The 18,091-nt window shown below is 43.7% G+C and overlaps 2 protein-coding genes across 4 annotated transcripts in view; both read left to right on the top strand.

Moving 5' to 3' along the window:
- Window positions 1-611: 611 nt before the first annotated feature.
- Window positions 612-6,147, top strand: LOC111239220. 2 transcript variants are annotated; one of them, XM_022769050.1, is made up of 4 exons: window positions 612-885; window positions 2,472-2,695; window positions 2,792-2,951; window positions 4,149-6,147. In XM_022769050.1, the coding sequence occupies exons 1-4, from the start codon at window positions 720-722 to the stop codon at window positions 4,331-4,333; spliced, it is 735 nt and encodes a 244-aa protein (XP_022624771.1). In that variant the 5' UTR covers window positions 612-719; the 3' UTR covers window positions 4,334-6,147. The 2 variants fall into 2 exon arrangements, with proteins under 2 accessions (XP_022624771.1, XP_022624770.1); XM_022769049.1 differs by having other exon boundaries at window positions 612-1,002.
- A 6,602-nt stretch (window positions 6,148-12,749) lies between these two features.
- LOC111239207 (ras and Rab interactor 2-like) overlaps window positions 12,750-18,091 on the top strand; it is a 46,997-nt gene continuing 41,655 nt past the window's right edge. For both annotated transcript variants that reach the window (XM_022769036.1, XM_022769035.1), the window contains exon 1: window positions 12,750-12,990. The gene's annotated coding sequence lies outside the window, so the exon portion shown is untranslated. The remainder of the gene's footprint in view (window positions 12,991-18,091) is intronic.

Here is an 18,091-nt window from a genome sequence, read left to right as displayed (position 1 = left end):
CTGTGCGATTCTTTCTTCGGAATAGACATAGTCGTTTGCACAATCGTTTCAAAGTCCTGATGCTGATAATAATTTGGTGCTTATGTGCAAAAAATATTTCCTTATTTGTGAAACCGATACTAAAGTATAAATTGACAAGATGCTCCACATTCCTCATTTTAACGCAGGCGGCAGAATGCTCCTCTCTTTTTATGACTTTATTCTCATAAAATTACGACTTTATTCTCGTAATATTACGACTTTATTCTCATAAAATTACGACTTTTTTCTCGTAATATTACCACTTTATTCTCGTAATTAAAAAAAAATAATAATACAAATTTGAATCTGTGTGGCCTTAGTACTCCGTCGTATATTTCTCATCAAACATCATGTGAGTAAAGATTTTAATGAAGTATTAGACAGTGACGTCACTCAAACAGCACACATATGTTAAAATAATTCATCAATGAACTCCTGATATAGTGGAAATCTGTCCTGAATGTACATCTGCCTTTTGCAGTGTGGCGCTTGCCTTCTGGGAAATGTAGTTCCATATCCGCCCCCAATGTTCTTTCAACATTTCAGTGACGTTTATGCAACGTGATATGCGCTGGAAATATCTGTTTAACAACAACTTCCGCTCCTTCTCTGCTGCGGAATGAGAAGAGAAACGTTTTTCGAAGGTTTGGTAAGGTTTCCGGGAACGTTTCCTCGGTTCACAGCGCGGAGAAACTTCAATGGAGCATGATCATGGAGACAGTTTGGACTGGTCGATGGAACGACGAGTGGAAGGTTTGGTGAACAAACATATGGCGGACATCGCTGTGGAGAGCCTCCAGCAAAGGCTGACCGCTGTGTCCGATGAGATGCACAGTCTGGTCGAACACGTCTCCAGACGCTCAGGTGAGGAGTTCAAAGACGAGTCGCGGAGAGGGGACGTTAGCCTAGGCGTGGAGCCGCAACTCTTCTCAGCCTGCAGCTCAGGATCCGCTGACAAGTTGATCTCCGCCCCAGCCACAGGTAGACCCCGTCCACCACGAACCAGTTCTGACACTGGACAGCTACTGGTCCTGATGGTCTGTCGGGAACAGTCATAACACAGTTAACTACGCGCCTTTAGGAAAGTTAACTTAATGCAATATTACAAATACTTAATTTCAAAACACTATTTCGTCTCTAAATCCATTGTTTGTCAGTGTCCGTTTATGACTGGAATGCCATCAAAACCAATATTGAATAAATAAATTAGGTAATGAATGTAGAAATATATAAATACATAAATGAGTAAATGCATAGATAATAAATAGGTTTTTATTTAGTTCAGGGGACTTTTATTTTCTATGTCCACATTTATTTATTGCTGGAGACTTTTATTTTCTAATCCCATATTAAAATAAAAAGAGCTGGGAAACAATGTGGCATTTGGAAGTAAATGCCTCTGGAAATAAATAGCCATAACATTATGACTACTGCAGGTGAAGTGAGTGACAATGATTATCTCGTTACAATGGCACAGTGGGTGGGAGGTGTTAGGCAGCAAGTGAACATTTAGTCCTGGAAGCAGATGTATTGGACGCGGCAAAATGGGCGGCATATGGATCTGAGCGACTTTGACAGGGCATCTCCAAAACTGCCGGTGGTTAGTACCTACCAAAAGTAGTCTAAGGAAGGACAACTGGTGAACCGGCGACAGGGTCATGGGCGCCCAAGGCTCATTGAAGTGCATGAGGAGAGAAGGATAGCCCGTGTTGTCCGATCCCACAGAAGAGCTACTGTAGCACACACTGCTGAAAAAGCTCCATGCTGGTTCTGATAGAAAGGTGTTAAAACACACAGTGCATCGCAGCTTGCTGTGCATGGGGCTGCATGGCCGCAGACCAGTCAGAGTGCCCATGCTGACCCCTATCCAATTGAGCATCTGTGGGATGTGCTGGACAAACAAGTCCGATCCATGGAGGCCCCACCTCGCAACTTACAGGAGTTAAAGGATCTGCTGCTAAAGTCTTGGTGCCAGATAGCTTCAGAGGTCTAGTGGAGTCCATGCCTTGACGGGTCAGAGCTGTTTTGGCGGCAAAAGGGGGACCGACACAATATTAGGCAGGTAGTCATAATGTTATGGCTGATCGATGTGTAGATTCAAGGGTAAAACATGTTATTTAAATCACTCTCCCTCTTTTTGGGCTGTGTCTGGCCTCCAGTGCTAGCCATTGGCACTTCTAATGGATTTGATCATTTTATAGCCATAATGACTTCATGATATTTTAGTTACATTAAACTTCATTCAGTTCTACACAACTTGTGCTCTGTGTCATGTCATCAACTCTCCATTCTCCAGGCGACGCATCTATCATACAAATATCTTGACATCAAAAATATTCTTCAGTAGGTTATCCATGGCACTAGCCCGTTTGTTTGCCTAACTTGAACCATGAGCTTCACAATGACTTCATTCTGTCACAATAACTTTCGCTCCATCTCTTTCTCTCAAGAAACTGCAGCTCAGCGGAAGATCATCGCCCTGCTGGTAGAGATCAAAGACGAGCAGCAGAGGCAGTGGGCAGTGCTCAGGGATCTTCAGGCCCGACTGCAGGGTCAGACTGGATATGAGGAGGAGGATGTGGAGGCTCTGGATATGGATCTCCCCTTGAGGACCCTAGAGCAGCTGGATGAGATGGAGAGACGGCTGGAGGAGCCGGGAATACAGAAAAAAATGGTAGAATGAATGGTGCCATTCAGTAGCTTGAGTTGCTTGCTGTGCAAACGCTCAGTGCTTGATGAATCTGATATTGATCTCTTGTCTAAATTCAAGGTGTCTTTCCTGTCCCGGATGGGCGGGGCTACAATCGATGATGCAGTGAGACGTCTCATGCAAGCTGTGCTTTCATTCGCTGTGGGTTCTGAGCTAAACTGGGTGGGCCGTGGACAGAAGAGGAGCTTCAGGAACACTCGCCTCCAAGGGGTCCTCTTCCGTCAGTAGGATATGCTATGTGAAGCTAACAGTTGTTAGATAGGATAAACTTTATTGATTTCACAGAGGGAGAATGAAGTGCAACATCAGCAAAAGGAGGCATAAGAACTAATGGATCATATATATATATATATATATATATATATGTATATATATATATATATGTATATATATGTATATGTATATATATGTATATGTATATATGTATATATATGTATATATGTGTATATATGTGTATATATATATGTGTGTGTGTGTGTGTGTGTGTATATATATATATATATATATATACAGTATGTCAAATACATGATCTCAGATATGAACTGACAAAACTGTCATACACTGTTGACAGATATTTAACAAACACCCAGCTTTGTCAAATGAAGCTGAGTGAAAGTTCAGTCAGGGGGACTGTGGACTTGGTAACTTAGATGTCATCAGCCAAAGAGATGTAGTGTTGATGGTGACCAGAGTATATTTGTAAACATTTGAAAAACTAAACATAGAAGACATTATACGGATAGAAGGTGACTATAAGTGACAAATCTACATCTATCGTCAACATATATATATCTATGGTAGTGTATGCCTCAGATGTATGACACTGAATGAAAATAGATTTTCTTTCTTTTCCATTGAGTGAACTGAATGTAAGTTTTTATAGTAAAATTAAATTCTCCTGGGTTGACATAAACCTGATTATACAGATGCAATTTGGAGAATGCACTACTTTTGTAAACAACACCTGATCTATTGTTATTTTTTTATATTTGTTTATTTCTCTGCTTTATTATAACTGCGGGATGTTACATATGCGTTTTCACCAGCACAGGCCCGGTCTTTCATCAACCAATCGCTGTGGTTCCTCCAAGTAAGCTCGTCCATGAAAATTGACGTCAGCCATCGCGACGGAGTCGCACTCTTAGCTTAGGAGTTTTTCTTTTCCTTAGTAAAAGTTGGTCTCCATGAGCTGTGTGTCACAGCTGCTGCTGCTGTCTGTGTTGGTGAGCAGTCACATCAGCAGCTAAACTACAATAACAAAATGTTGTTGCTGTTTTCAGAACACGCTCTTGAACCTTTCACCTCAGGCTTCACCTCACATTATCATATTGTTTGAGTTTGTGTGGTCTGGACTGCAGTTAATTGAAATGAAAATGCTGTGCAAATGATCACGTCCAGCCTCTCTTTTACCTCTCAGGGGCTCTGAAGCGGACACCGGTGGGTAAGGAGGCCACTCATCACCAGTACGCTGACGTGGTGAAGAAGTGGCTGCGGTTTGCCCCTTTCAGACAAGGAGGGAGCGGCCGTCGCTGCTGCAAACCTCCTGTGGAGTCTCCGGATTCTGAGGAAGTTGACAGTTTCAACCAGAGCTGCACACACTGACGTTTACCTCCCTCTTGAAAGCAGGGGTTTCCACCCCAGTACAAACTGTTCACATGTGAAGAAATCCACACTGCACATGAAATCTGCTGTTATGATAGAAATATTAGAGATACTTGCATACTGCACACTCTGTTATTTTCCTTCCTCCACAGTGTTAATAGAGCAGATATGTATTTTAAATGAGCTGAGATGATAGTTTCATACACTTCAGTGAGCTGTGTCAGGGAAAGTAAACCTGACAACAGTGTGCCTTCACAAACTTCACTTCATAAAGTGAAACAAAAAATCATACCATCAACACACGAGTCATGGATCTTAATGGAGAGTAACCTGAGGCAGGTGTTTGAAAGGATCATATTCCAGCTGGATGTCACCTGGTGGGGGACAGGGGAAATCTTCTCACACCTCAACCCACAGCCGGGACCAAAACTATATTACAACAGGTACAGGTACAACAGGTGGCATTTTTTCCATTGAGTGAATTGAATGTAAGTTTTTATAGTAAAATTAAATTCTCCCAGGTCAACACAAACCTTATCATACAGATGCATTTTGGAATGCACAACTTTAGTAAACAGCACCTGATCTGTTATTATTTAATTTTTATTTGTTTATTTCTCCTTGTTTTTTTTATTATTACTGCGCATGCGTTTTCTGCAGCACAGGCCAGTCTTTCATCAACCAATCACTGCGGTTCCTCCAAGCAAGCTCATCCATGAAAATTAAGGTCAGCCATCGCAACAGAGTCGCACTTTTAGTTCAAGAGTTTTTGCTTTTCCTTAGTAAAAGTTGTTCTCAGCAGCTTTGTGAAGAGGACTTAGGAGAAAACTTTCTGTGACTTAAGAGAAGTCTTAGTGGTAAGATAAAATGGTCTTTGCTCGTTCACTCAGTGCACATCAGTCTCGGTTGTTTATAATGGACAGTGCAGTATAGTCTATATGATTTTCTGTGTATATGTTGGTTTTGTTTCACATTTTTTACATCAACACTGTTTCTGTTTACATCTTATTGGCTAGAGCAGCTTTGTAACTACTGAGGGAGAGAATCTGCACAGTGGGTGTTCACAGTTTGTCCTGTAGGGGTGATATTATCACAGCATTTGCCTTAACGTTTGATGGCCCTCTGGCTCATTGAGTCACATCAGTCAGATCAGTAACATCAAACTGTATATGCAGTTTTTCACTAAGATGAATGTTTCCTGGGAGACGTGTCTCCATGACAACAAACGCAAACATGCCCAAATTAAACACTGGTGAGATTTTTATGCTCAATGGATTATTCTATATTTTGTTTCTACATTGATTAAATTATTTCTGTTGCATAGCAGTTAATTTTTAATGAGTACAAGTCAATGTAAATATGGACACGTCATTACATTCTCTGTGTCATGTTCATCATGTTGTCAGAAGTTTCCTACAAATCTTACCTTTGCTGTTATAATATCATTAGTAACTTTCTAACTAAAGAAAATTTATAATTTGTGTATTATATGTATTATTCACAGTGGAGATGTATAACTGCAGTTTGTTTTTTGATGTAATGTTTTAAGAACACATGAAATAACCAGTTTGTAATCTGGTTATACAGATTATACAGAGAATTCAGGAAGTATTCAGACCCCTTCACTTTATTCACGTCGTAATTTTCTATTCAGACACTTAGCTGAAGGGTATGTGTATGTATATGTGTACATGTATACAGAAGTGTGACTAATTAAAGGAAACCCCTGTGTAAGTGTCTTTCCACTGTCACTTACTGCAGGTGCGTGCCGGTGCAATTAATTGACGCGCACTGGGCTTGGCTCCCAATAAACATTGTCCAAACAATTCCCGTTGCTTTGCTCTATTTATTGCTTCCACACATAAGCACAATAAAGTATAGCACATCAGTTTGGCAATCAGGTAGCCTATTATTTGATACTGCTCCTATCTCCAGACCTCAGCCGTGCCTCAGCCATGGTAAAAAAAAACTGTTTGCCTCAGTTCACACACACCTGGCCTCATTAGCCTGGATGTATAAATGAACTTCCCACAGGAAGTTGCCACAGCGCCACCCCCAGTACCAACAATGTTTACAACAACAAAAAATAAACACACACATAAACAAATGGCTGTTACACTCCGGCCCCTAATTGTTGATGGCAGAGAGACACAACAATTCAAATCAGTACAGACAAAAAGCCATTAAGCACACAATGTTACCAAAAGCAAGATAACTGATATTTGTACACACAAACACACTGCATCAGACCTCTGAGGCTGCCTTCAATAGGCAAAGTTTGATGCAAAACAGAGCTGACCACCTTTCTAATCATGCGGATGACACGCTCCCAAGCGCCACCATAGTGTGAGGCTGCCGGTGGGTTAAAACTCCACTTAACTCCATGTTGCAGCAATGCTCCCTGCACTTTCCTGTGATTTAATCCTGCAACGGCCTCTCTCTGCGCCAACAAAATTGGTGCTATTGTCAGACCGCATATGAGAAACTTGGCCTCTTCTGCTCATAAATCGTCGCAAAGCATTAATACATGAATCGGTGTCCAAGGAGTTTGCCACCTCCAGATGAACAGCTCTGCTCGACAAACAGGTGAGAATTACTCCATAGCGTTTACACAGACTTCTCCCTCTCTTCACCTCGATTGGCCCGAAATGGTCGATGACAACGTTCGTGAATGGAGGGAGATCAGGCAAGATCCTCTCCATTGGCAGGTCTGCCATTTTTTGTTCACCTGTCTTTGCGTCTACAAGTACAGCATTCAGATATGATTTTCCTTATTGCAGAGTTAGCACTTGTAATCCAATACTTCCTCCTCAGCTTGGATAATGTGACATTTCTTCCACCATGACCCAGCTGTTGGTGAGTATGCCTAAAGATGAGAGTTGCAATATGCTGATCTTTTGACAAGATGAGTGGATGCTTGGTTTCCTCTGGCAAAGCTGCCCTACTCAGTCTTCCTCTAACTCTAAGCAGACCATCCTCCAGGCGTGGATCCAGTTTGTAAATGGGACTTTCCTTACTGACTGCAGACTTTCCTGATGAAAGTGTATCGATTTCCTCCTTGAACCGCTGCTGCTGAGAGAAACGAATGATGGACATTTCTGCCTCCAACAGGTCATCTGATGTAACGCTTTGACCCCCGAATGCACTTCTGACCTTCTTCATCTCCAACTGTATATCAATGGAAGGATTGTTTTCAACTGGAGCCTGCAACTCCTTTCTTTTCTGGCTTAGTTTCAACAAAAATCTCTTTACCTTGAGGAACCAAGCAGCTGCAACTTTAAGCCTCATCCAGTCCGAGAAATAGGTGATAAGTTGGTCAGTGGCATTAGGTGAGTCCTTGATGATTACTGTGTTCACAGTGAAGTCTCTCTTGACCTCCGGATCATCTGCTGGAATAGTATTTTCCACAACACTTTCTGGCCAACACCTTTCTGGGTTCCAAAGGAAGTTGGGCACTTCGATCCATCTGCTGTCAATCAGCAGGTCCTCCACCTTCATGCCTCTGGACGCTTCATCCGCCGGATTGTCTTTAGTATTCACATACCTCCATTGTGACACATTTGTAGCTTCTCTGATAGTTGAAACCCGGTTTGCCACAAAGGTATGAAAACGCCTGTCCTCATTCCTTATATACTTCAGCACAGATGTGCTGTCTGTCCAGAAGTTTGAGTCCTCCACTTGTAGCTGCAGCTCTGCTCTTAACATCCTGTCCACACGAACAGCAAGAACCACTGCTGTAAGCTCCAGGCGTGGGATGGTGACCTGTTTTAGTGGTGTAACTCTTGCTTTTGCCAAGCAGGAAGGAGACGTGAACATCATGCCTGTCATTCTCCACCCGTATGTAACTAACAGTGCCATATCCACCTTCACTTGCGTCGGAAAAGTGATGCAGCTTGGCCCGTGTAGGTTGCCCAAAGTCCTTTGGCTTAATGCACCTCCTGACCTTGAACTCTGACATCCTGTTAAGTTCTTCCAGCCCCTCTCTAAGGGAAGATTATCCCTATCCAGATCCAGTTCATTTAAGTCCTTGGCTCTGTGTTCCTCTGCAACTGTCCGGAGCACTGTATGGCTGTTACTGACCCACTTTGTCAGACAGAAGCCTCCTTTTTGACAGACAGCTGTTAGATCCTCAATCATTTTAATAGCATCCTCTTCTGACGATGTGCTCTTCAAACAATCGTCCACATAAAAGTTTCGCTTTACTGTCTGAATCACATCAGCTGGAAAGTGCCTAAGTGCGTAGCAAGCACAGCTAGGAGACGAGACAGCACCAAACAAGTACACGGTCATCCTGTACTCTGCCATTTCTTGATTCAGGTCACCCTCAGGCCACCAAAGGAAACAAAGGAAGTCTTTGTCTGTCTCTGCTACCCTTACTTGATAGAACATCTGCTGTATGTCTCCCATCAAAGCAACAGGCTCCTGCCTGAACCTTGTGAGCACTCCAAGCAAGCTACTAGTAAGGTTGGGACCCTGCAAGAGTTGGCTGTTCAGTGATGTTCCCTTGAAAGTTGCACCACAGTCAAATACCACACGTAAAGTATTCTTTCTCGGATGGTAAACTCCGTGGTGTGGGATATACCAGACCTTTCTTTCTTCGCAGTCCACCTGATGCTGAGGTATCTTTTCTGCATAGCCTTTGCTGATGACGTCATTAAAGAAGCTTGCATATTCTTTATGGAACTGCTTATTTTTCTCAAATCTCCTCCTAAGACCAAGTATCCTCTGCTTGGCCATAGAGAGATTGTTAGGGAGATTGGGATGCTCTTTCCTAAAAGGTGATGCAGTTTCAGTCCCGCTGCCGCCACCCTCTCCAGCACCCGCCTGAGGGCCTTGAGAGCCGACTCAAAGGACCCAGCATGAACAAGAATGTCGTCCAGGTACACAACACATTCTTGGCGTGGGACGCCAGCCAGTACCCTGTCCATCAGTCTCTCAAATGTGGTGGGCGCATTACAAAGGCCAAAAGGGAGGACCTTGAACTGCCACAAGCCCCTGCGGGTGATGAAGGTGGTTTTGGGTCTGGCCTACGGGGCAAGGGGAACCTGCCAGTATCCGCTGCGCAGGTCCAGAGAAGAGAACCAGGAAGACCCTGCCACTGTGTCTAGGGCCTCATCGATGCGCGGGAGGGGGTATGGGTCCTTTTTAGTGACTTTGTTGAGGGGTCTGAAGTCCACACAAAACCGCCAGTCGTCTTTTGTCTTTTTGGGGACCATGACGACTGGGGAGGCCCAGGAGCTGGTGGAAGGCTCAATGAGTCCAGCCCGTTGCATCTCTCCTAGAGCTTTGTCTGCCGCTGCCTGTCTGGCCAGTGGGAGGCGTCGAGGTCTGATCCAGATGGGTGTTGCGTTCCCAGTTTCAATTTTGTGTTGGATGAGATCTTTAGCCAACGTCATCTTCTGACAGTGAAAAACAGTCCTTGAACTCCAGTAGGAGCTGCCACAGCAGACCCTGTTCACTGGAAGTCAGTCCATCGCAGTTTCTCTGCCAGACCTCCCTCACGGCCCCAACTCTCTTTCCCGGGTCAGGCAGTGTGGCGAACACGGGGTGGGGGTGTAGGTCCTTGGTGGGCAGTGTGGAGGGTGGAGCAGGTAGTTCGTTGGAGGAGGAACAGCAGGTAGCTGGAAGAGGTGGATGTGGCTGTGGACCAGCAGCAGGCGGGGTGGAGGGCAGTGCAGGTGGTTCATTGGGGGGGGTGCAATTGGGCAGCCATGTCGGTTGTTGTCTCAGCTGTTGGCACTGCAATGGTGTGGGCCACAGTGCAGCCCGGCTGGGACGGCCGCTTAGACATCTGGACGACGTGTCTCCCTGGGAAAGTGAGTGTTCCTCTCCTGGTGTTAATGACACAGTCCAATGCGCCAAGAACATCCAGTCCCAGTATACAGTCCTCCAGGTTCGCGACCCACACCGGGCAGCGAATTGTCTTTTTCCCTGCCCCCAGGGTCACCAATGCCTCTCCCACCATGGGGGCCCGCTCTCCAGTAACTGTCTGAAGTCTCACTATGGTGGGGAAAACCGTCGTCCCTCTGTTCACCACATTGGGTTTCACCAGGGTTGCTGAAGAGCCTGTGTCCACCAGTGCAAAGCAGCGTGTCCTCCCAATAGTCACTGGGGCGTTCCAGCAGTTCCCTATCCAGGTTTGGCCTAGTATCACAAATCGCTCGAGCTGGCCATCTACATCCTCTGCCTGTTGCGCCGCCCCCACCTGCATGTGCTGTGCTGCATCCCCGCCTGTGCAGGGTCGGGACGCCACTCAAGGGATCCGCATCATCTCAATTATGCGGCCCCTGTCCCTTTTCCCTGTCTCGCGGGGGCATTGGGGGCCAGATGGCCAGGCTGTCCACATCCCCAGCAGATCCTTGAGCACGATCTGGCCTGCCGCTCCTCCCAAAGTGAGGCAGCGCGCACAAGCTGCGTGAGTTCCTCTGCCCAGGCAGGTGCTGCTGCATCCCACTTGCAGCCCTCATTTTCGGTGAATTGTCCAACGCGGGCCCCAGGACACCAGCACACAGCATCTCTCTCTCTGACGCTAACTCCAAAGCCTCCAGGAGAGACTTGGGATGAGCCAGCAGCGTCTGGATACGCAGGTCGGCCGGTAGCAGCGCCTAGAGGAAATGGTCCCATGCTAATTCACTCTGGATAGCAGGGGGCATGTGAGCATAAGTGCGGTGAACCAGCCCCTCAATGTCATTGGCGAGATCCCTCAGGGGCTCACCCGGTCGTGGCTGTCGGCTGCACAACTCAGACCTAAGCAGGCTAGCCGCTGAGCATTGTCCAAACCGCCTCTTTAGCGCCCCCACTAAAGCATCATAGTCACTCCTATCACTTGGGCTTGGTAGCAGCAGGCTTGACAGAGCATCACCAGTAAGGCACATTGCTAGCTGGAGGGCTTTCACTTCAATGGACCACTTGCTGGCCTTGGCTAACAGTTCAAACTGGGCGTGAAATGCCTCCCAGTCAGCCTTGCCATCATACCTGGGAGTCTTTACTGAGGGCGGTCCCAGTTCACAGTGCGGCTTGATAACTGTAATCCTGGTGGCCGCTGTTTCCTCACAGTTGTCCGAGCGGCTAGAGCAGCCAAAGCCGGCCTCGACAGCCATTTTGACAGTCATCTCTCTCACCCGCTCTCTGTGCTCCGCCGCTCCCCCAGCCTCAGCAGCGCCGTAATTATCACATTCGTCAGCTCCCTCCTCCAGCTTGATTTTTGACCAACCTCCCGGCAGTATATTTCGCACTGCAGAGCAGACACAGTGGTCCTCTGTTAGCTCGTTGTGGACGAGATGGCAGAAACCTCGTAGGCAATGCTTTTACTTCTAACACCAATGTAAGGTCCCTCGTTAAACAGACGGTGAGACGTTAGCCAGTTGTCACTGCAACTTTATTGAGCACAATAACACAGGCTACTGTAGGCCGTAGCCAACGCCAACATAACACAAGAGCTGCTGTAACTTTTTCCCACTAGCCTCTCGTACATACCCTAACACACCAAGCGCCAAAAACAGGGACCAGAGAGAGGGACAACCCCCCCCCCGTAACTCAACAGACTTATGACTGAACTAAACTATCGTTTCTTACAGAAACAATCATAACAGTTAAACATTACCATGAACACAGTCCGTTACAATACCTTCATTCACCTGTAATGATGTTATTTACTTTATGGACACTTCAGATATTGTTAACCTTGTTATTATTTTGGGTAAATATTATATCCATTCTTGCAAGTGGAATGGCACTACTCCCTCTTATAATGTTTTTATTCATAATTTTGCCAAGTTTTTCAAATCCATGAAGTTCATGGACAAAATGAATAGAAAGGCCACAAAAATGTTTAAGTCTATTTCTCGATCATGCTATTTTAATATTTGTTTATTTGCTCTCTTGTGCTTTGCGTCTCCTTAACTTATTTTTTATTTACTTCCCGATATTTATTTTGTTCTAATTTATCTTTCTCCAAATTTGTATGTTTATTTTTGATTGTACTATAGCCTAATACCATTTCCAGAGTAACGTCAGCTACTTTTGTGTTGTTGTTGCTATGAACTGGGATCCAGGACCTATAACAGTTTCCTGGTCTGGACATGTGACCTGAAAGTTAATTCAGAGTTTGTTTTGTTCCTTTGCTGCAGCAGCATCAAGTGTAGGTTAGAAGAAAAATTCCGGAAATAGCAGGATTCCCCCTTTAAGTTAAAAGCCCCCAATATTATCAGTACTAATAATTTCAGTATCATAATAACGTTAATAATACATTTATATTAATAGTAAATACATTGTTATGAAGAGGTCTATGTCTGGTAAACTGTACAGAAACTCAGCTCACCAGGCTGTAACTCATGTATTTATGTAATGTATGTTTTATTTTGAAAAACACAAACGGAAGTGCTTACTTGTTGTGGTTGATTTCACACACAGAGAACAAAGCAGCTCTCAGCTCCTTGTAAGAGTTTATGACCATGGACGGAGCCGGCGCGGGACGGACCCTGTTCTCTGGATTTATTCTCCCTAAAATATAAAAATATTGATTATTGATTTTCAGAACTCAAAAGAAGAGAAGCTAACGTTCACATGGAGCTATAATGATTTGTACATCTGCAGTCTCTGGTCCGAGTAGCGGAGTTTTCTTCTGCCGAACTGGACTAACATACACTCTGTAACAGGTAGGTGTGTTAAAGTTAGCTGTTAGCTTTGTCTTACACTGGTTTTACACTGGTGACACCGTGTCTCTGTCCTCTGTGTCTCACCTCCACTAACTCTACTATGACTCTGTGTCTGTGTGAAGACAAACCCTCAGTGTTTGTGTCGCTGTTTGTTTTACTGGCACTAACAGCTCCACAATGAGACGAATCCTGCGGGACGTGTTGTACGAGTCAACCTGTTGGCTGACGTCAGTTAACCTGCACACACACAGTCACATACAATCACACACACAGTTAGTGTGTAACAGCCCGCACACATTTCACAGTGCAGACTGTCTGTTGTTGTTGAGACCATAATCACCATAAAAGGACCGTGTTTTCACTCACCCTTTGTTTTATTTGTTGTTAATAATAAGTGTTGGTCCATTAGAAGATATATTATTTGATTATTAAGTTGTGTTATATAAGTTATTTGTGGTTTTAAGAACCAAAAACCATCTCAGTGTAGTTTTACATCTCCTCTCTCAGGCATCTCTCTGGAGCTCTAGTAACAACAGGCAGTGATGTTGATAGGTTTTCAATGTAGCGAGTCCCCAGGACCCACAGGTGGTGATTTGAGTGGGTCCCTGGGAAATTCAATGGGTCCCAAATAAAATTTTTTTATTTCTTACATTCTTCTATTTCTTAAATTGTAGTGTTAAACTCCTTTGATGGTGGTATGATATGGTTATAATTAACGGATATATTCATGTATGTTCAAAATGTATCTGAAATTAAACAAAGATTCCAAATCTGAAAAGTTTATTGCAAAACAACTGTCACAGCGGCATGACATACAAAATTCAAATAAAATAGCCTTTTTTTTAGCAACATAAATAGCACCAAAATAAATTACTAAAATTCAAATGAAAACAAAATGGTGTCTGTAGTACCAAAATAAATTATCAATAAAAGTGCTGATTTTAACACATAAACAAAACATTCTCATCACCATGACAGAGTCAACAAATAAATTGTCACCAAAATAAGACCAAAATCTTCTTGTCTGAACATCAACTAAATCAAATGAACTGAGTCAATCACTGTGAAACTTTTAGCACACAAATGAAACTTAACACAGTGGAAAGTCTGTTAAAGTATTTTTCATCACCGCCACCGGAGTATGTTTTATTTATTTCATTACAGCACATCCCCTAGACATTAAGACATTGTTGACATGAGTGAAAACAGCAACGAGCAGTGGAAACATGAGTTTATTTACTACTATGAAGTTCGTATCTTTAATTGTTGAAATGAAATCCGCGGTGATTGGCTAATTGTTTTGTAGTGGCTAAACTAGCATGTCGCGATACTGTGCACAGGGGAACACGTCTGCGCGGAGTAGATGCGCAGAGGGTTGAAACACCGCCTGCCTGGTCTGCTGACAGCGAAGTTACTTTTGCTAGTTACTGTGATTTTAAACACGTTGTTGTTCACAATGTATCGTTTTTCATGGGAAAAATGAGCTGCGTCCCTGGGACGCATGGATAGTGAGTTTACTGCGTCCTTTCAGATTTTAATGCGTCAGGGACGCAGGACGCGTACCTAGCAACATCACTGAACAGGTCAGTGAGGCTCATAGTTTTCTGAGTGATCTAATATAAATCACAAAGTCAGAAGTCCTGACGGCTTGTTTTAACCAAGCATCAATCTCCAGGGCTGAACAATGAAGGCAACACTGAAGTATCAGAAACTGCAGTTCCTCTAATGACCACTAGAGTCTAGCTCCAAAAGTAAGTCAATCCCCATAGACTCCCATGTTGAAATGTTCAACTTTACAGCAGAAATAAACATGTTTACAGCCTGGTACAAAAACAGCTTTGGTCTTTATAGCTAATTTCCTCATTCATTACAACTGTTTATATATAACTCACCTGTTTACATTTTATAAAGGATTAAAGTTATGCATAATTGTGGCCGTGGCATCTTTGAGTGACAGGTGGGCGAGTGCACGCTTGCCACAAGACAGTATGCACCAAAGTCTCAGCTCCCCCTCCTCTTTGACCATTTTTGGATTAGCTGGGAGTTGGGGGCAGAGTCAGACACTGCCAAGATGGCAACAGTGGAACAGGGCACTCTAAACTTCAAAACGGCTCTTCAGAAACCTGTGGGTGAAGTCACAGAGGTGACGTCCACCTTTATTTACAGTCAATGGTTTTAAGGCTCAGTTTCTGAATACAGGCTGCTTGCATTTCTCTGTGGACTGAGCGCTTTGATACTTTCACCTTATTAATATAGAATCTAGACCTACTTTATAATCAAACAACACATGGGCATCTACCTTTATACTATATGGGATCTGTAATGTTTTTGTAAATCTGTAAGTTTGATCTTGTGGTGCAACTCAAACCACACAACAGGTAGAAATATGTGTGGTTTAACGCATGTGAATACACTCAAGTTTGTTCGTGTACCACACAGTCCAGACCAGAACTGACCAGTTTGAGCCTTATTAAACAGATTTCTACACTGTCTCCGTTGGGTACTGTAACACTGGGATTTTATTATGACATTACTACAGTATGTGTTGTGTGTTGAGAAGTTACATAACTCTTCAAACAGAGCCCATGTTGAGTTGTGACGAATGTAGACAGCCTCTTATTAGAGCTGTACTGTAAGGAGCTGCCAACAGGGATAATGATCCAGATTAGAGAGAATAAAGTGAATTTATACTTTAGTGTTATTGTTGAATGGAGGGATCAGCTACAATAACCTGAGTCATCTTGGGAAGGAAACACTCAGATGTTATGATCTCTCTCTCTGGCCTGGAGCATCAGCTGATATGTGACACTCAGATTTCCTCCATCTCCTGAAGGCCTCACCTCACAGCCTGGTGTGTCTTCTGTTGCTTGCATGTTAATAAGACTGGTGTTTAAAGGCTCTCAGACCTCACCTATTATCACCTACGCATGTGTGTTTTTGTGTGTGTGTGTGTGGGAGAAACATGATAAAGAGCCAAAGTATTTGCTGGTACTGGCCAAGACCCTGGTTTTCCAATCTCCTCAGAAATCTGCTAATGTGCTTAGTGCTCAGTGTCAGGACTGAGGCAGACTAGTCCTGGTGTCTGTCTCAAACCAAGTAGTGGAAGACAAGAGTGTGGTCTCCCCCGTCTCAGGATGTATTCCAGATGTTTGTGGGAGCTCCTGTCTCGACTATAACAGCTGCTGTCATGACGTCCTAGGACAGGTTAACAGGTTATCAGTAACATGGTGCTTTTCCGTCTATGACAGTCACCATTGTTGGAAGAGGACAGGTGAAACACATTTAGTTAACAATGGTTAAGCTCCATCAAATGTCCCAGTCAGTCATGTAATGAGCCTGGCTGTTCAATATAGAGTCTTGGAATGAGCACTCCATCCACTGCAGCAGTTATAAATTATTGAAACAGCAGGTTTAATAGAGTGAAACAATGGGTCATATTGTAAAGTGCTGTAAACTACAGTAAATTGCTACTAACAGCAGTAAACTACACTAAACTACCATAAACTGCTGTAAACTACAGTTAACTACTGTAAACTGCTGTAATCTACTGATCTAAACTAACTCACATATGAAGTGAGTCACAGCTGTTGAGAAAGGCTGGATCTTTAGTTATCAGCCATGTTGCTGATGTCAGTAGGATTTTGGATAAAGTCATCTGAAGTTCTGCTTTCACTTCAGCTGTCTACACCACAGATATTTTCACTGAGCAGGATAATGGGAGCATGTTGTCTAATTCACAGCTCTTTTGGCTCCCTGGCCAAGGACGTCATAAATAGTCACCCGTACTGAGAGTTTCCAGTAATGACTTTCTGCTTAAACAGACAGTAACACTGCTTTTTGTGGCTGTGATGTTCCATAGGTGATAATATCAGGGTGACAACAGTTTTTTAGAGTAACAAGAAACACTGTACAATAATAGATGGTTGTTACAATCCACTGTTCTTCACATTCAGTGGAATCCTCTTTCCCCCCACCCCTTACACCTCTCTCTCTCTCTCTCTCTCTCTCTCTCTCTCTCTCTCTCTCTCTTTCCTCTTCATCTTTCTGTCCAAGCACAAACATATTTAATGATTCACTCTGGTTGAGACGCAGTGTTTGATTTTTTTTTATCAATGTTCATTACAAAGAATCACAAATAACATTAGACCAGTGATCACACAGTGGTTTTGATTCACAAGGTCCTGATTCGATTCAACAGGGATTTAGTCAGATTTGTTTCAGTTAAACCAGTTTTATTTGGATATGAACGAGATCCTCAGAGAACTAAATTGTTCCTCTGACCTGGTGAATTATTAAAGATATTAATGTTCACATTAAGAATAGACCCAAAGCAGTTACATTAATATCAGTGTTTCCTCTACATGATTTAGCAGTGGCGGGCCACCACTGCTAAATCATAGCCGCCACGCCTTCAAATTTCTTTTTTTTTTATTGTCGCAAATGCACCACCGCTGCATCTCTCCACCTTCACAGCACAGCCTGTGTGATGATGAGCGCAACAGTGGGGGGAGGGGAGGAGAGGGGAGGGAGGGAGTGGGGTGGTTGGGGGATCCTATTGGAGTTAATTACTCACGAGAGCGCGGCCTTGAAAGTGACGTCACGTCAGGCACCAGGTCAGAGTCAGAGAAGTGTAGTCGTGAGGAATAAGGCAGCGAATTACCGGAGAAAAGGTAGACTTATTAGCCAACTCAGTGACGCTAACTTGGGTAAACTAATTGATAGCATTAAGCTAATATCTACATGTCATTATGTATTAACTGCTGACTGCATTTTCAGATGAGCTTGTTCAGATACTTCTCTAAGCAGAGAAAGACAACAGATGAAGAAGACGCTAGTCAGGTAGCCTATCGAAAGCCTTTTACTGACTTGTAAATGATGATGGTTAGGTAAAAAATAGTGTTTTAATGTTCACACTTGTAATCAGATGTGATGTGAGTGTAAACTATATAACGCTGTTAGCGTTACGTTACTCACACTTTTAATGTAATCTTATTAGACAAGTAACATTAGACAGGGAGGAGTTATGAAACAAAGTGGAGGAGAGCAGAGCACAGCAGCAGGAGAGCTGGGTGAAGGTGCAGGAGAGAGAGATGAGAACAGA

This window comes from Seriola dumerili, unplaced genomic scaffold (assembly GCF_002260705.1).
Source record: "Seriola dumerili isolate Sdu_G_001 unplaced genomic scaffold, Sdu_1.0 BDQW01002174.1, whole genome shotgun sequence".
Lineage (NCBI taxonomy): Eukaryota > Metazoa > Chordata > Actinopteri > Carangiformes > Carangidae > Seriola > Seriola dumerili.
This window is presented reverse-complemented; position numbering and strand designations above follow the sequence as displayed.